At 39.1% G+C, this 16,564-nt stretch overlaps 2 protein-coding genes across 3 annotated transcripts in view; one reads left to right on the plus strand and one right to left on the minus strand.

Annotated features, from left to right (window-relative positions):
* Positions 1-558: 558 nt before the first annotated feature.
* Positions 559-12,807, plus strand: angptl5 (angiopoietin-like 5). Of its 2 annotated transcripts, XM_068059735.1 has the most exons (6): positions 559-634; positions 3,016-3,082; positions 7,299-7,390; positions 9,535-9,655; positions 11,339-11,524; positions 12,417-12,807. In XM_068059735.1, exons 1-6 carry the CDS (start codon positions 560-562, stop codon positions 12,713-12,715), a joined length of 840 nt encoding a protein of 279 aa, XP_067915836.1. In that variant the 5' UTR covers position 559; the 3' UTR covers positions 12,716-12,807. The 2 variants fall into 2 exon arrangements, with proteins under 2 accessions (XP_067915836.1, XP_067915837.1); XM_068059736.1 differs by lacking the exons at positions 559-634; positions 3,016-3,082 and adding an exon at positions 5,176-5,246.
* Positions 12,808-14,141: 1,334 nt separating this feature from the next.
* The window catches only part of tubgcp6 (tubulin gamma complex component 6), a 61,672-nt gene continuing 59,249 nt past the window's right edge, over positions 14,142-16,564 (minus strand). Inside the window, exon 26 of the mRNA XM_068059165.1 lies at positions 14,142-14,583. Within this exon, the coding sequence (XP_067915266.1) occupies positions 14,492-14,583 (92 nt within the window). The 3' untranslated portion in view covers positions 14,142-14,491. The remainder of the gene's footprint in view (positions 14,584-16,564) is intronic.

Raw genomic sequence — 16,564 nt, forward strand, 5'->3', positions numbered from 1 at the left:
ACAGTGCAGCATTCTTTTAGTACTGTACTTAAATGCCAGCCTAGATTATGTCCTGGAATAGGTCTTAAACCTACAATCTTCTGACTCAGAGAACAGAGTGCTACCACTGAGCTAAGGCTCTCAATGTTCTCTGTAACAATGCAACTAAATTGCTTTCAAAGGGCCAGTTTCCATACTAGCTAGTTCTTGAGATAGCAATGTAGAAATTACATTTTTAAGCTCCTTGAGACAGACCCCGCCCCCAGCCCCCCATTACTCTACGGAAAGCGATGGAAGGCTGATTCAGTCTGAAGAAGGAAATTAATCTTTAAATTGTGAAGCTGTTCTGCATTTCATAAAAAAGACACCAAAAATCCTTATTATTCTCAGCTGACTCGACAACCGTTTCATCTAAGATTATACTGCTTCTATTTAATATGATGGTTGAGGATTTTCTTAGCCTACTCAGAAATGGTGTCCTTACTTTCGAACTAAAACAAACTTTTCATAAATGGTACTTGAATACTTATCTCTGTGTTACAACTAATTGTCTTTTCCTTTTGTGCTTCAGCAAAGAGTCATGATGCAGTCAGAAATCATTTTCCTAACTACTGCACTCTTTCTGAGCGCTTGCTTCCAATCAGTTTGCTCTATGGTAAGAATTTCAAGGTTTCTGTCACTTCATTGCATTCTTTAATGTGAAAATATGTTACTTTTTTTTTACATAAGTGAATGTTATTCTATTTAAATAATATCAAACTGATCAAAGCTACAGTCAAAATTAGTTTGTAGAGAGATATATCTATTTTAAAAAATCACACCAAATGATTCCATAAAATCTGGAGGAAAATTGGAAGGAAAGTAATCTGGAGGTTAGTGAAATTATGGATCAGAATTACCAAACATTGCAGGCAGTAAACACATTTGGGGTTAATTCTACAGTCCCTTTGTTATGGCAATAAGATTGCATCTTTCTTTTGCAAAACCCTGATCTTGCCACTTTGCAAAGTCAGGCCAATTATTAGAATTGGCTTTTCCTGTACATTGGCCCAAGCTCGGGGAGTGTACTGATGGAGGAGGTGGGATAACAGGAAATTTTAAAGGAATGTGCCAAGAAAAGAAATGGCATTTGTGAGTTAGTGGCAGATTAGCACACCATCCAATCACCTGTTTGATGGCTGTTGAATTGGGCATGTAGCTGTATGAGATGAGTGTGTGGAGGGGTTTCCCTGTTTAGCATTCTACAGTAGCATTCCCATAAGACAGCTGTTGGGGAGCTTGTCTACAGATATTTTTGTTTTAGATAGCAAAGCTACTGATCCATATCAAGCTGAGGTTGTTGCCCTCAATCTTAGAAGCTTTGCAGGCCTGATCTGCTACCTGCTTTATCTGCCTGATATGCCTTCTTTCACCTTGTACCACCTCATTTGTGAAATACTGTATTTGAGGAACAAATTTGCGTTAAGGAACAAAATAAAATGGCTCCCAAAATGTGTTTATCTGTGTATATTTGTATGTTTCAGAAATATGGGAAAAAAAGTCTATTGAAAAAGAATTCAGTCCTAAAAAGACTCTGTAAATTATATATATATATATACAAAGTCTGTGTCCACATTAAGACCTTCTTCACCCGTGAAACTTTCCTTGTTCATATTCCAAAAGAACACACAAGGGAAAAAAGGCAACCTCGGGCAAATTCTGCAGAGTTGTGCTAGGTGCTGACTTAAATACGATTCACAAAACCTGGGCCATAATAAAGCAAAATGAGTGCAAACACCCAAGCATACAGAATGCTGCAGTTTGTTGGGCAGCAACCCAGTGGGGAAGCTGTGTAGGGTGTGTTGTCTCAACAGTGTAGTCCCCCCTGCCTCTATGACGCTATGATCAGATCCTTGGCTTGGTGATCATATTGAGTGAACAAGGGAAACAAAAAGTGGAGATGGCCAGAACAGTATGTGAAACAGGTTGAATTTTTTTAAAAACTTAACTACTGATCATAGTCAGCAACTTTATTGTTTGACAAAGTCCAATGATTGAGCTTATAGCCCTGTTTAACAAACTGCAGAGAAAACTCAACTCTTAGATTTCATAGATACAGACTACTCCATACCATTTCACACAACTACACCATTAGAGAGATGTAGAAAGGCTCTCTGTTTATTCCAAGATTATGATTAAACAGTATCACTGTAATTTCTTGTGCTTAAGTCAGATCGCCGTGTTCACACCAGAGTCATCGTGAGAGCCTGAGCTGCTGCAACTGAGCACTCAGGGTCATTTTGTGGACATTGAGTGTGCTAGGGCAGAGTGGAATATCTGACATGGAGAATCATACACGGGTAACAGAACCTGCTGATATTCCTTTCATTTAAATTAGTGGAAAGAAAATCCAGTGGGTTCTGTCAGCGGCATGTAATTTCCAGCTTCCGCAGTATTTTGCATTTGTGTAATCTTCCCTGTCAGGTTCTCTTCTCTGTGATCTACCCAGGCTGTGATTAACACCCAGGTGGTAAAGATAGAACTCTACCCCATATATCCTTGCTACAAAACTCTACAAGTGCAGCTGTTGTACTCTCTAACATTCAGGTAATAAAAGTAATAAAGCTCCATTCAGGCCCACATTAATCCAGAGATCAACACATTTCATTTTCAAATTAAAACCTATTTCAAGGTTTCATGGTTGAGTAGTGTATGACTATTGGCAGACTGTGATCTATTCTCATTATAAAAGGTACCAACACCACATCAGTATAAGCAGGAAATAACAAGGAAATAAACATTTAAAAATGCTGGAAGTACATAATAGGCCTGTTTTTATCTGAAAAAGACTGGTTAAAGTTTTTGGGTCTGGACTCTTCTCCTGAACATCTGTACAGATAATGATGGGCCTACTCTATTTTATTTCAGGCAATGTGATTCTGAGAAGCATGCACAGTGTCAATCCACTACAATGCTGAGTTATCCCTACAGTAAGATAAACGCTGGTGGCTATCAACAAATCAAGCAGTTTTTTCTAACAATTTCATTTTCTTTTAGGAAAAATTGCTGGTGGATTTAAATCTACCTACTAAAGTTTGTGACGGTGATGAATGCAAAGTGGAAGGTATTTAAGTAGAACTTCTTAAAGTGCAAAATTGTTTGTTATAGAGACAGTTAAAACATATTTCATAAACAAAATCTCAGCCTTCATGGCCTCTGCAATTTTTAAAAGAGCTTTCCATTTCACAGCAGAGGGAAAAATGTGCCATCTCTCAACCTACCTTTGCTAACGGATGCTTAAATTTTTTTGTACAATGCATAATTTTTCTGTATTTCTAATTATTCTTTCTATATAAATGCAGAAATACAAAAACAGCAAGAAACTGTTTTTATACTTTTCTTTGTCGGTTCTCACTTGTGTGCACTTAGGGGAAAATATATGATTCGAGGTTCTGTGCCATAGATCACTTCCTTTCACTTTGCTTCTCATGCTTTTCTTTGCTCCTGTGATTCTTTGCATTTTCCATTTTGTGATCTTGGAACAAGTCAATTTACAGCACACACATAACAGAAAATGCCCACAAACCTTTTTTCTGCTCAAATAAACAAGATCACAAATTTTCTTAGGGAACATGGTGTTGTTTCAGATTTTGTTCCATTTGTTGAAAGTGGGAAGTGTTTGTTCATGGCAGTCCTTCCTGTTTCTGACTGAGTAGCTCAGTCAGTTGCTTGGCTTGTTCTTTGTGTGGTGGACAAAATGAACATCATGTTTTAGGATGTGAGGAGAATACAGCAGATTGCAGGGAATTATCTCCTGACTGATCAACAATGGAAGCAGTATTAGTGTCTAATGGAGATGAAATACTACTTGTAATCTTCTCTCTCTCACCATAGAAATGTAGAAATTTATGTCCCAGAAGGAGGCCATTTGGCCCATCCTACCTGTGCCAGCCAAAAAAGAGAAATCCAGCCTAATCCTACTTCCTAGCTCTTAGTCTGTAGCCCTGTAGGTTACAGCACTTCAAGTGAATAGCCAAGTATTTTTAAAAATGGCTCTACCACCCTTTTAGACAGTGAGTTCCAGACTCCCATACAATTTGATGAAAAAAAATCTCAACTCCCCTATAATCCTTCTGCCGATTACTTTAATTACTGCAAAGGGAAATAGATCCTTCCAATCCACTCTACCTAGGTTCTTTATAATTTTTTACACCTCCCTGGCCTTCTCTGTTCAAAAGGAAACAACCATAGTCTACACAATCTTTCCTCACAGCTAAAATTCTCCATTCCTGGTGTTACGGACAGGTGCAAAGGGGTGTAGGTGGTTGCCATTGTTCACCTCCCAACTGACTGCAATTGTGTTTTGTTAAAATGCTACGTTAGCCCCCAAGTGTCTTTTGGGACAAATAAACAGACAAATGACAGGTTTTCTGATAGGTTAAAAAAGGATAACTGTTTATTTTTTACATAATTCCTGAAATGGTCACAACCTCACCCATGCACACCTTCACTCACACACAAATGCACAAGAATAGATAAATAGAGAAAAAAGGGTAAGTAGTTTAAAGTTCAAAATGAGGTAGGTGTTCATTGTTTGTGGTAAACCTGTTGAATTTTCTCAGGAGGACAGTGTCTTTTAGAGGTGCAGGCCTGGATGTTTGTAGCCTTGAAAATATTGAGTTGTTGTAGATTTTCAGGTGGTTAAAACATCAGACTGGAAGTGGTGGTCACTTTAAGTTCTCTGCTGCAGCAAGCTGAAGTGTAGAATTAACAGCAGGGCTTCTTCCTTGCTTGGCTGGGTCTCTTTCACAGTCCCTGGCTGGACTGCTTTCTGAAGTTGTTGGCTTGATCTCTCCCTCTCTCTCTAGAGGGTTCCCTTTTTAAGGTAAAAGTTCATCACTTTAGAGTTTCTGTTAGGAGAGACATGGCTTGCCCCCCTGATGTAACCACACAATGGACCAGGATGCGGAGACCATGGCTATCGATTGATGTCTGAATGGAAACCCTTCTGTTAACTTTATTTAGTACCTGTTCACTTTTGGTTTGTGCTGCGAGCCTGTCGGTCTCCAGAAACCTTTGCTCGTTCATTCATGTTGGTAAGAGTCATTAATGCAATAGGTCTGTTTTCAATTTCAAAGGGATTCTCCCCAGAGCTATTTCAGGTGAGGTTAACAAGTTCCATTCTTGCAGACAGGTTTGTTGATTTCCAGTACAGGACGGGTCATGTGACCGCTACTCCATTTTGACTGGGGTACAAGTGGCCATGTTCTTGTGGCTTTGTTTAATAGGTAAAGATTTTTTAAATTTATAATTCTTCCATTTCATCGTTTATTTCATCACAGGGCCTTCCGTGCATGACACTGGCAACATGCCCATAAATCTCCCTCTGCACACTTTCTAGTACAATCACATGCTTCCTGAAATGCAGTGACCAGAACTGTACACAGTAATGTAACTGTGGTCTAACTAGTGTCTTATACGGTTCTATCATAACCTCCCTGCTTATATATTCTATGCTTGGTTAATAAAGGGAAGTTTCCCATATGCCTTCTTAACTACCTTATCAACCTATTCTGCTACCTTCAGATATCTGTGGACATGAACTTCAAGGTCCCTCTGTTCTTCCACACATCTCAGTATCCTACCATCTATTGTGTATTTCCTTGCCTTGTTTAATAAGATGCATGCAACATCTTTCCTATTTTTGTAACATAATTGTTCATAACAGCTGAATGGAGATTGGATGAACTTCTACTGATACAACTGTTTCATTTTAATCTTTTTCCAAACTATTGAAATACATTTTATGTATGTGGGTGTACGTGCATGATGTGGTGTAATACTGTTTTATAGACCAGGCTCTGGTGTCAATGCTAAATTATCTGATTCTAGCTGAGGTCAGTGTAGGGCATGATAGCTGGGCTCCCAGTCCCAATGGAAAACGTGGCTGTCGGATGCAGGCAGGATTAGCTGCAATCCACCCTCCGTGGACAATTAGTTTATGTAGACTCACAGATGAAGAACAGCTACTTGGGCACTATACTGGAAAGATGCTGGTGCCTGTAAAATGGGATTTTGACATACGACATCACTTTCAGGGAAAGAGAGAAAATTAGAAAACAAAACCCCTCTATTACGCTAGTTTTGTAAGATTTATTCACCCCCCCCCCCCCACCCCCACAATACTATTGTAGCTATGAACCCCTCTGAAAATATTGATTTATCAAGGTACCTGAACAACAAGTTTTTTATTCTTAATGACTGAAGTCTGCTCTTGTAATTTACATATACTATGTGTTATGATGCGGGAGGAGTGCACAGTTTCTCTAGTTCCACTTCTCCACAGGTCACAACATATATTTAAATGTTTACCCAGTTACCAATACAGCCAACTCTATCCTCTATTTTTATTTCAGAATAAAATCCACTAATCAGATTTCTTTAATAAACAACAAAATTATTAATTTATTATAAAACAAGCCTTATTCAGTAAAGATGCAAATCATTAACAAAGATTGAATTATGAAAGTTCCCTTTTAAATTAGCCTAACACACACATACACACATTTGTTAAAGAAAAAATAAAGAAGTTTTCTCTGCAGAGATCTCTTTACAAAAAAAAAATACTTTGGCCAAATACTTGATATTCCATATCTTCTTTTCCTTCAAGAATTAACATCAGTTGTCACTTTATTCTGGCATCCCAACTACGCATAGACGGTTGTCACTGGGATCTGTTCGGAACGGTTCTCTTTAGGCGATGTCGGGGATTAGTCTGCCAGGCTTTCCAGGAGAAATGCCACATCACGGGTTTCAGCTATCACACACTGAATTCTCAGAGAGGTGGAGAAAGGATAAACTGGTGTCTTCTCTCTTATCAGTCTGCCCCCCAAGTGACTCTAAACAATATCCAAAATGAAGCCAACTCTTCACCGCCATGAATCTTGACATGTCACTTCTCTGTAAACAACTCCCGCCTAGTCACCAAGGTTCTTGCTGTTTACTTAGCTGAAGACATGTGACTTCCAGTAAGTGTGTTTTTAAACCAAGTCCCAAAGTCCTTCCAGTGACCTTTAACAAAAAAGGTCCAACATCTATGGAATCTCTTCAGTCCTCCAAATGAATTCATTTCCACAATTCTAAAACACGAGTCCTCAAAAAATATTAATAAAATGGAAGCACTGTCATAACATTTCCAATGACTTTTTTTAAACCACAACTGGTACGCTACCCAATTATAATGTGCATCAAATTTGGTGTAGTTCATTTTTTCAGATATATTCTTCGCAGACCTGATTATGGTAGTTGAACTATTAAAATCTCTGAATCTTATTTTGAAGGAAATGATTGTACACACATCATGAAGCTATTTCCCAATGCATCAAGTGGTGTCTATGTGATTCAGCCAACAGGAAAGTCCAAGCCATTTAAGGTATTTAATTATTGTTATCCATTTGATTTGAGATAGATATTAATGTTCAAAATTTCATGATATGGTAATACAGTAAATTATTGTTTGTAGGTGTCTGAAAATCATTGCAATTTTTCTAGGCTAATAATTTATATAATATAAATCAGGTTTTCTGAAATTAGAACAAAATAAAGAATGTCTTAAGAAAATTAATAACTGGAAAATGGAACTTCATTTCACCCCAGATTAATTACCACATTTATGACTGTAATTAGTTTATTGTGTCATCTACTAAGGCTAGGATGCACATGAGCTGAAAACATAAGGGTCAAATTTTACCAGGCCCCTGACATCGGGAGTCGTGGGGGTGGGTCCCAGAAAATACCTCTGGGAGAGGCCTGCCACGGGCCTCAACACTGGGAAGGCCCCACCCCATATTACCAGCAAGGCCTCGTGGCGGCCCCCCCCACCCCGCTGCTTGGCGATGGGAGCATGATTAAAATATGCTAATGTATGTAAATAAATGAATAAATACTTACCTCATCGCGCCAGCTGTCCCACGACGATGTCCTGGCCAGTTGCCGGAACTCCTGCGCCTTCAGATCTCCAAATGGAGATCCGAGGTGGAACATTGATTTGGGTGGGGGGGGGGGGGGGGTGGTGGCGGGGAACAGGCAAGTTTTCAGGGTGGTGGGGGGAAGTGGGGAAAACCAAAGTGATTGGTAGAGGGGGTGGTGGGAAGGGGTTGAAGATAAAAGCTTATAAACTTGGGAGATCAGGATTGCTAGGTAAGTTTTTTAGGGGGGAAGAGGGCAATTAATAAATTGTTTAGCCATGGGGGTGGTGGGAGAGGGGATTGAAACTTTTATTAAATGTTTCATTTTATTTTATAACTCCTGCCACTTTAAAAATGTAAATTAAACTTCAAGGCTGTAAGCTTTTTAAAAATGGTGTCAGTGCCTGCACAGTGGCACCGGATGCTGTTGTCGGGGACAGAGCACCCACCCCCTTGAAATCATTAGGGGCAGGTGGTCAGCTCCAGCTATGTAAATGAACCACCGCTCTGTACAGCAAATCTCACGCATACGCCCCGCAGTTTTTGAAGCTCGCAGTTACTGGAAAAATGCAGTCCTAAGTCTGCTCACCCTACTGTTGCTTGAAACACAATTACCTATAAAGGGAACCAATTTTATTTGATAGACATCATCATAGGCCTACCTGAGCCAGACAGGAGCAGTTACCCAGATCATATCCACACACATTAGAGTTCTTTGTCTGGAATACCTAACTATCATCTCATCTTTGGCCTCCTTGTCTCGAGTGACAATGGGTAAGCGCCTGGAGGTGGTCAGTGGTTTGTGGAGCAGCGTCTGGAGTGGCTATAAAGGCCAATTCTAGAGTGACAGACTCTTCCACAGGTGCTGAAGATAAAATTGGTTGACAGGGCTGTTACGCAGTTCTTTGTCTGGAATACCTAACTATATATACAAATATATATATTAAATATATTTTCAGACACTGATATTTCCAATTTACATGAATTGTTTAAAAGAGTGTTGTTTTGGTAATGAATGATCTGAAATAAATTGAAAACATTATGGAGGTTTTGTTTATGCCATTGCAGATTTTGTGGAAAAAAGTGTTTAGGTGTCTAAGCAAATTAAACCATGAAAGTCTCTCTTAGTTTTCTTTTGTAGCTATACATGTTATATAAGGATTTAGTATTTTCATTTTCCAAACTGTTTAAGTCCCTTATGTCTTGGCTATTAAAATTATGGAATACAAAATCTGAAGTGAAGTAGTACTTGGATTTAATTATAGCAAATGTCCATTTTGGTGAAAGGAGAAACTGTGGCATTTGAAGTTGTTAATGTTCCTTATAATCGATCTAGGTATAACTTATAGTAGACAATGCAAAACTAATACCCTGACAAGAATATTCATCAAGGTAATCAAATGCATCCTTAACCCTTCACCTTAACTGTTCATTAAGAAACCAATTTGGAGTTTACCACTAAGTTAATGTCTAGGAGTTAATGATACATAAATCTGGTTTATTTTCAATCTGACTGCTTATCCATTTTGAGGATGCATTTCAGGAAATTCTTAGGGCATTTCTCCTACAATATACTGTCGGATTTATCGTGTTGTAATATACATTATAGGTATTCTGTGACATGAAGTGTGAAGAAGGTTGGACAGTATTCCAAACTAGAAATGGTTTAGATTCCCTGAATTTTCACAAAGGTTGGGAAGAGTACAAGGAGGGATTTGGACACCCTAGCTGTAAGTACTCTATTTATGGTACAGTTACTATTTCTCACCTTCAACAGGTAAGTAAGATACATAATTAACAATTCTCTTAACTTGAAAAGAAATCTTAAAAATTTTATAATCAACTCTTATGGTCATTTCAGTTAAAATTATCAAAATGCATAATTTGTACCCAGATAAATCAAACCGTGTCTTGAACAGTGCCAACAACAGAGTCATAGAGATTCACAGGGAGATACAGCACTGAAACAGGCCCTTCGACCCAAGACTGTGCCGACCATCAACCACCCATTTATACTAATCCTACATTAATCCCATATTCATTTATCATATCCCCACCTTCCCTCAATTCTCCTACCACCTACCTACACTAGGAGCAATTTATAATGGCCAATTTACCTATCAACCTGCAAGTCTTTGGCTGTGGGAGGAAACTGGAGCACCCGGCAGAAACCCACACGATCACAGGGAGAACTTGCAAACTCCGCACAGGCAGTACCCAGAACTGAACCCGGGTTGCTGGAGCTGTGAGGCTGTGGTGCTAAACACCACGTCACAGTGACATAGGTCACTATTGTCAGGTTTTAAAATAACTGGATTTCTTGTCCTTTGCATTTTGATGTTCCTCCATGGCTCTGATACTCAATGGGGAGAGTTTCATAAGTGGGGTGAGGTTTTGGTTGGGAAACCCACTTTTTGGCCATTACAAGGCCTCCTAAAGCTCCATACTCCAGCCAAAGTCCTCTAACCCTCATTCGGCTGAACACAAGGCTAAACAGCATGAACAAGTCCCCCCCACTGGTGCTACTCAAAAAGGATCATGAACCACATTCCAGTTAGTTGCTAAATTGCTTCTTCCAATTATTGCCGCACTTCTATGCATTTTGGGAACGTTTCCATACTTGTCTAAAGTTTCAATAGTCTATAGGGAGTGGTCTGGCTGGTGCTGAAGTACTTTTTTGATGGTTTGAAGGCTTGCGCTGAAACAAGTTGCTCCCAGACAGGGGTAGTCTAGTAGCCCTTCCTCTTGGAATTATGCATGGCTGGGAGAGCAAAGAAATGACATGCAGAGCAGGACAAGCTGCTAGAGGAGGGAGGAGGAGGAGGTAAAGGCCAGCTCGGGTCTGCAAATGAAACCCGACCTGAGCCCAACAGAACCACATCTGCACTCGAGTGCGACCAGGCTCAAGTCCTTCCATTTTATCCTGCGCCTGACCCGACCATCAGTTAACCTACCTTCTGTTTTTCACTTTGTTGCTTATCTGCACAAGCTTGAAATAACTGAAACAAACCACCTTTCTAGTCCAAAAATTACATTAACATAGGAGCCACTTACCGGAGGTTGGGATAGAGCATGTCCGACCCAGCCTGATTTGACCTGAGCCCGAATGCCGGACCCAGAAGCGAGACCTGACCTGACCGATGTCATCAGGTCCAGGTCGGGTAGCCGGCCTTTAGAAGGAGGGAGAGAAGGGCTCGCAGCAGGAGAGGTAGGTACATCTTGTGGCAACAGTGGTCGAGTCTGATGGTAAATAGCAATCAAAAAAATCTCACCCCCTCCCATTGTTTATCATTTACCTAATTGGTGAACTCTCCCCTGATGTCTATGAAATTTGTCAAAAAGGGTTATTAACCTATTAGAGAAAGCACTAAAACCATCTCGTTTGAGTAACTCAAAGTTTCTTCATTTATCAGGTGAACATTGGTTGGGACTGGAAAACATTTACTCACTGACTAATCAGGCAAACAAGAAATTTAAACTCCGAGTAGACTTAAAGGATTTTGAAGATGGCAGTGCACATGCAGAATATTCTGAATTCTGGATTGAAAATGAAACAGAATTTTACAGACTTCACCTGGGAAGTTACTCTGGAAATGCAGGTAGAAACAGGTTTATGACATAGCAACTTGGCTTAATTGTTAGAACTCTGACTCAGAAGGTTGTGGGTTCATGCTCCACTTTAAGACTTGAGCATATGATCTAGGCAGATAGTCCAGTGAAGTACTACAACATTATCAGAGGTGCACCTGTTGCATGAGATATTAAACTGAGGTTTCATTTGCCATTGATGTGGATATAGAAAATCCCATAGCACTATTCAGAGCTCTTGTACTAGCCAACATTTTCCCTCAGCAAACATCAAAAACTTTCTTCATACCATATTTCTGATGCTTTGGTACAATTCAGTATTTGATTCAACACAAATTAAGAGCAGTAAAGAATCCACATCAACACCAAAGACAAATCTTACAATCATTCAAATGAGATGAAATACTGTAATGTGTGACACTGCATCACATCAAATTCTCAATTTGTAGCATTCGCCTCATTTGACAAGGTTTGTACAACATCTAGTGTAAGTGGCAGCACTCCTCAACAGGCCTATTCTAAATTGCTCTTTATTCCCTTGAAATATCAGCACTGCCAAAGTTCTTAGCTAATGTTTTTAGGTTCTTAAGACATCAGTCCTTGGCTTAGTTTAAATATGTATCCAGTCTAACCAAAGGTTTTATAAAATCTAACAAAGGAAAAATGTGTTTTATATTCCTACAAATCAAATAATGAGGACCAGTGTACAGGGAGACATTTTAGAGCTTTCACAAGCTCCAGCTGGTAATGCTTCATTTTTGCTCAGAAAACAATTTTAGAAATCCAGTAACATGATTTGTATTAAAGTGTAATCTGAGTGATAGATATCTCCTCCGATGTTGTTCAGCATTGACTATTACTGCAAAAAAGTTGATAGCAATATTACTATTTCTTTGTGCGCAGGAGATGCATTCAGAGCAGCAGGAGCCCCCAAAGAGGATCAAAATGGTCATATGTTCAGTACTTATGACCAGGACCATGATGATTGCAAACCTTGTATCTTCGGTGACATTGTAATTGAAAGTTGCAGCGTTATGCTTGGTAGTGGATGGTGGTTTAGTCAATGTGGAATGGCAGATCTGAATGGGAACTGGCATTCAAAGGATGGTAATATCGGCTGGCTGTCTGGAGTGCACTGGAAAACTTGGAAACAGGTGCCATATTCACTGCAAGTCAGTCAGTTAAAAGTTGCAGCGGTGTAAATTCTTTAATACAACTGCTGACAGACAAATAAAATCAACAGTAAAAAGTACATTTTTCAATATCTTACAATCGTAAAACATTTACTTAATTATCTAAGCAGTTTTAAAATGCTGTTATAAACATTTTATAATTTAACTACTGATGAGTAAAGTGTGATTTAGCTTGTTTAATTAAATTTAAATGTTTTCACGTTGTTGTATTGTCTCACAGACATAATTTATCTGATCAAATAAGAATGATCCAACCATAGTGACTAACAATTGTTAACATCTGTAGTTTGCTCAAAAATAAAAATCATTAAGAAACCAGACAATGCCTTCGGGATTGAACACAAATTATTCTCAAGTCTCTTCCATCGGATTTCGATCGGTCAAACTGAAGAATGGTAGCTCCAAGGTTGTTATCAGCTGAGCCCAATTTGGTAAAGCTGTATCGTAGTTGCAGGTCTGGAAGTGGTATTATTTTTCAAGGTAATTTTCTTTGTGTGCCATTGCACAAACATCTAGCAATGCCTCTCTGAAGCCAGCCTGCAGCAATTTACTCTCAAGTGTGGTGGTAAGCTCTTCGCGTACCAAATTTATAATGAAGATTAATAACTTGTCATGAGCACAATCATGTAATTTTACAATTCTGTGGAATACTGTAGCTTTGTTTAAAAACAATTTTATAGTTATTTTACTTTTAATAACATTTACCAGTGGTTAAGTCAGTGACTTTTTGCCCAATTGGATGTCGTAATGTTGGCTGATAGCCGTATTTTAAGTGCCCATAATCTGAAGTGTTTACACTAAAACTGTAGTGTTATGAGTACGGTGCAGGAGACAGTACAGAAAATATACTACAACCACCACAACTTTAGGAATGGAAACTTCCAAATCTGATGTACTATGGATAAAATCACCTACTTATATTTATCTATTCAACTTTATAGGTACAATTCTCTAAGCAAATCAGGATGAATAACCCATTTTACCCTCATGAATAGTTGTTCTGTAAATGTCTGGTTGCTTTTCCAGAACTTGTATTTTTTTAAACTGATAATTTAAACAGCATTTATTACATCAAGAACTGATCGGATTCCTTTTAGAATATTGAAATGTTGCTGACTAAACAATGCAAAATTCAAAGACTCTAGAATCCGGTCGTCACTCATTTAAGTGAAGTAAGGGCAAAGTTGATGAAATTAGGCTTTATTCAGTGCAGACACTGATTCTTATAAAAAAAAGTTTGATTATTAAGTTACATTTTGCAGTGAGGCCTGGCTTCTAGTTTTGCTTCCATAAGCAAGAGGTTTCCCTGACCCTGATAAATTCAAAATTGAATGGGAAGCAAATCCCTGTTATTGTTCAGGTTGTGACGCGCTTTCTATGAAAGAAAAATCCAATAAGACACAGAGTTGAAAACTTAAGCTCGTATCAAGATATGCAGCTTCAAAAACATTGTTTTAATTGCAAACATGGCAGATAGTTAAATGAGAACATAGTGCTGGTTGTCCCTGCAGAATACATTACAAATGCTGGACACTGTCATACCAAACCCCCTTGTATTCGTAGAACTCTAGCATAAAGTTGTCCTGTAACACTGATTTTCATATGGTACAGATATACAAATATATACATGAATACAAATACTCGGATGCATAATTTGTTTAAAAAAATGGCTAAAAACATTGAAATTTACCAAGCACTAACAATTTACTTCAAATTATATTTGATCTAATTTAAATTTCATTTTCAGTAACATACCAGATGCAACTCTTGGGAGCTATCTAACAGTTAAACATCCAGATAATAATTATTGAAATTAATTCTCAACAGGAAGTCTTCAAGATGAGGCTGATATCCCCGATTGACAAGTTTAGTCACCACTGGGGAGGAAAAAAAATTTTTAAAAAAAAATCAGAAAGCTCTTTGGCAGATTAGTTGTGAAATTGAACCTTTCTAAACTACAACAGATCTAATCAATAAATAGAAACTTTTTTTTAAAACATAAAATTCACATATCTAGAACCTTTAAGATCTGGTGAACCCAGGGTAAGAGTCACACCTGCAACTTCAACACTGGCTGGCAAGCATATAAACAACAACCTTGACCAAAAGTCCAAAATACAACACATCAGACTAACACCAGATCTTCCAGCACTTCACATGCAGTAACTGACTTCAGATAGTACATAAAAATTAGTTTACAGTAAATTATTGCAATTTTAAATTATGTAAAATAGTAAAAAAATATCTGAAAATATTTCAACTCCCTTGTGTTATTACAAAGTCGTTACATTCTATTATTACGACCAGGTGAGGAAGGAGTCTCAGGCTCCCTTCTTGCCCCTTCTCTAGTTTGGTCGTAATAGAGTTTATCTTTTTAAACACAGTGATTTTGGCTCACCACTTCCATGAGCTCTTGCTCACTGTTCCTCAAATATAATTAAAATGAACCAGGCAGGTTTTCTTGGGTTTAAACAAGAAAGATGTAAGTTTATTTACAGACTGCAGACTGTAGTTGGCAGGAAAAAAGACAGAGGCGCAAGGGGAGAGCCAACTGTGCAACAGCCCCAACAAACAAATTTCTCTGCAGCACCTGTGGAAGAGCCTGTCACTCCAGAATTGGCCTTTATAGCCACTCCAGGCGCTGCTTCACAAACCACTGACCACCTCCAGGCGCGTATCCATTGTCTCTCGAGATAAGGAGGCCCAAAAGAAAGAAAGATTTTGGCTCACCACTTCCATGAGCTCTTGCTCACTGTTCCTCAAATATAATTAAAATGAACCAGGCAGGTTTTCTTGGGTTTAAACAAGAAAGATGTAAGTTTATTTATCTTATCACACTAAAATTACTAAAATACGCGACGCATCCACGCTCACATGCATACAAGAGGCGAGCACACACACACACACACACACAAAGAAAGATATAGAAAGGGGAAGAAAGAGTCGGGAGATTGAAATAAAGTTGGTCGTAAATGGAATGCAAATACTGGTTTGTAATGTCCTTAATTGAAGTTAAAGTCTTGCAGTCCTCGCTGAGGCCACATGCACAATTTCAGGCTTGCTTCTTGGGTCCCAGAAGGCCGAAGGGAGGTTTCAACTGCCTTCTTGGTGTTTGCCTGTAAAGTTCTGTAGTCTTGAGGTGTCAAAGTTGCCACCATGGCTTCCCTGGGACTTTGTTGGAGAGAGAGAGACAGAGAGAGAGAGAGAGAGAGAGAGAGAGAGAGACAGAGACAGAGACAGAGAGAGAGACAGAGACAGAGACAGAGAGAGAGACAGAGAGAGAGACAGAGAGAGAGACAGAGAGAGAGACAGAGACAGAGAGAGAGACAGAGACAGAGAGAGAGACAGAGACAGAGAGAGAGACAGAGACAGAGAGAGAGACAGAGACAGAGAGAGAGACAGAGACAGAGAGAGAGACAGAGAGAGACAGAGAGACAGAGAGACAGAGACAGAGAGACAGAGAGAGAGAGACAGAGAGAGAGAGAGAGACAGACAGAGACAGAGACAGACAGAGACAGAGAGAGACAGACAGAGACAGAGACAGAGAGAGAGAGACAGAGAGAGAGAGACAGAGAGAGAGAGACAGAGAGAGAGAGACAGAGAGAGAGAGACAGAGAGAGAGACAGAGAGAGAGACAGAGAGAGAGAGACAGAGAGAGAGAGACAGAGAGAGAGAGACAGAGAGAGAGAGACAGAGAGAGAGACAGAGAGAGAGACAGAGAGAGAGACAGAGAGACAGAGAGAGAGAGTTCCTTTGTCTTGAAGTTCAGTTGCAGTCTTTTTACTTTGAGGCCCAATTCAAAAACCCCAGTGTTACACTCGTAGGTATATCATGTGACCATCTCTGTTTAAAACAGCA

This window comes from Heterodontus francisci, chromosome 27 (genome assembly GCF_036365525.1).
Source record: "Heterodontus francisci isolate sHetFra1 chromosome 27, sHetFra1.hap1, whole genome shotgun sequence".
Classification (NCBI taxonomy): domain Eukaryota; kingdom Metazoa; phylum Chordata; class Chondrichthyes; order Heterodontiformes; family Heterodontidae; genus Heterodontus; species Heterodontus francisci.

Bases quoted from the DNA above. Each gene is read 5' to 3' on its own strand.
- angptl5 (XM_068059735.1), top strand. From the start codon at position 560: ATGATGCAGTCAGAAATCATTTTCCTAACTACTGCACTCTTTCTGAGC. The intron at 635-3,015 runs GTAAGAATTTCA...ATTTTCTTTTAG, and splicing joins TCCAATCAGTTTGCTCTATG to GAAAAATTGCTGGTGGATTT. The intron at 3,083-7,298 runs GTATTTAAGTAG...CTTATTTTGAAG, and splicing joins TGATGAATGCAAAGTGGAAG to GAAATGATTGTACACACATC.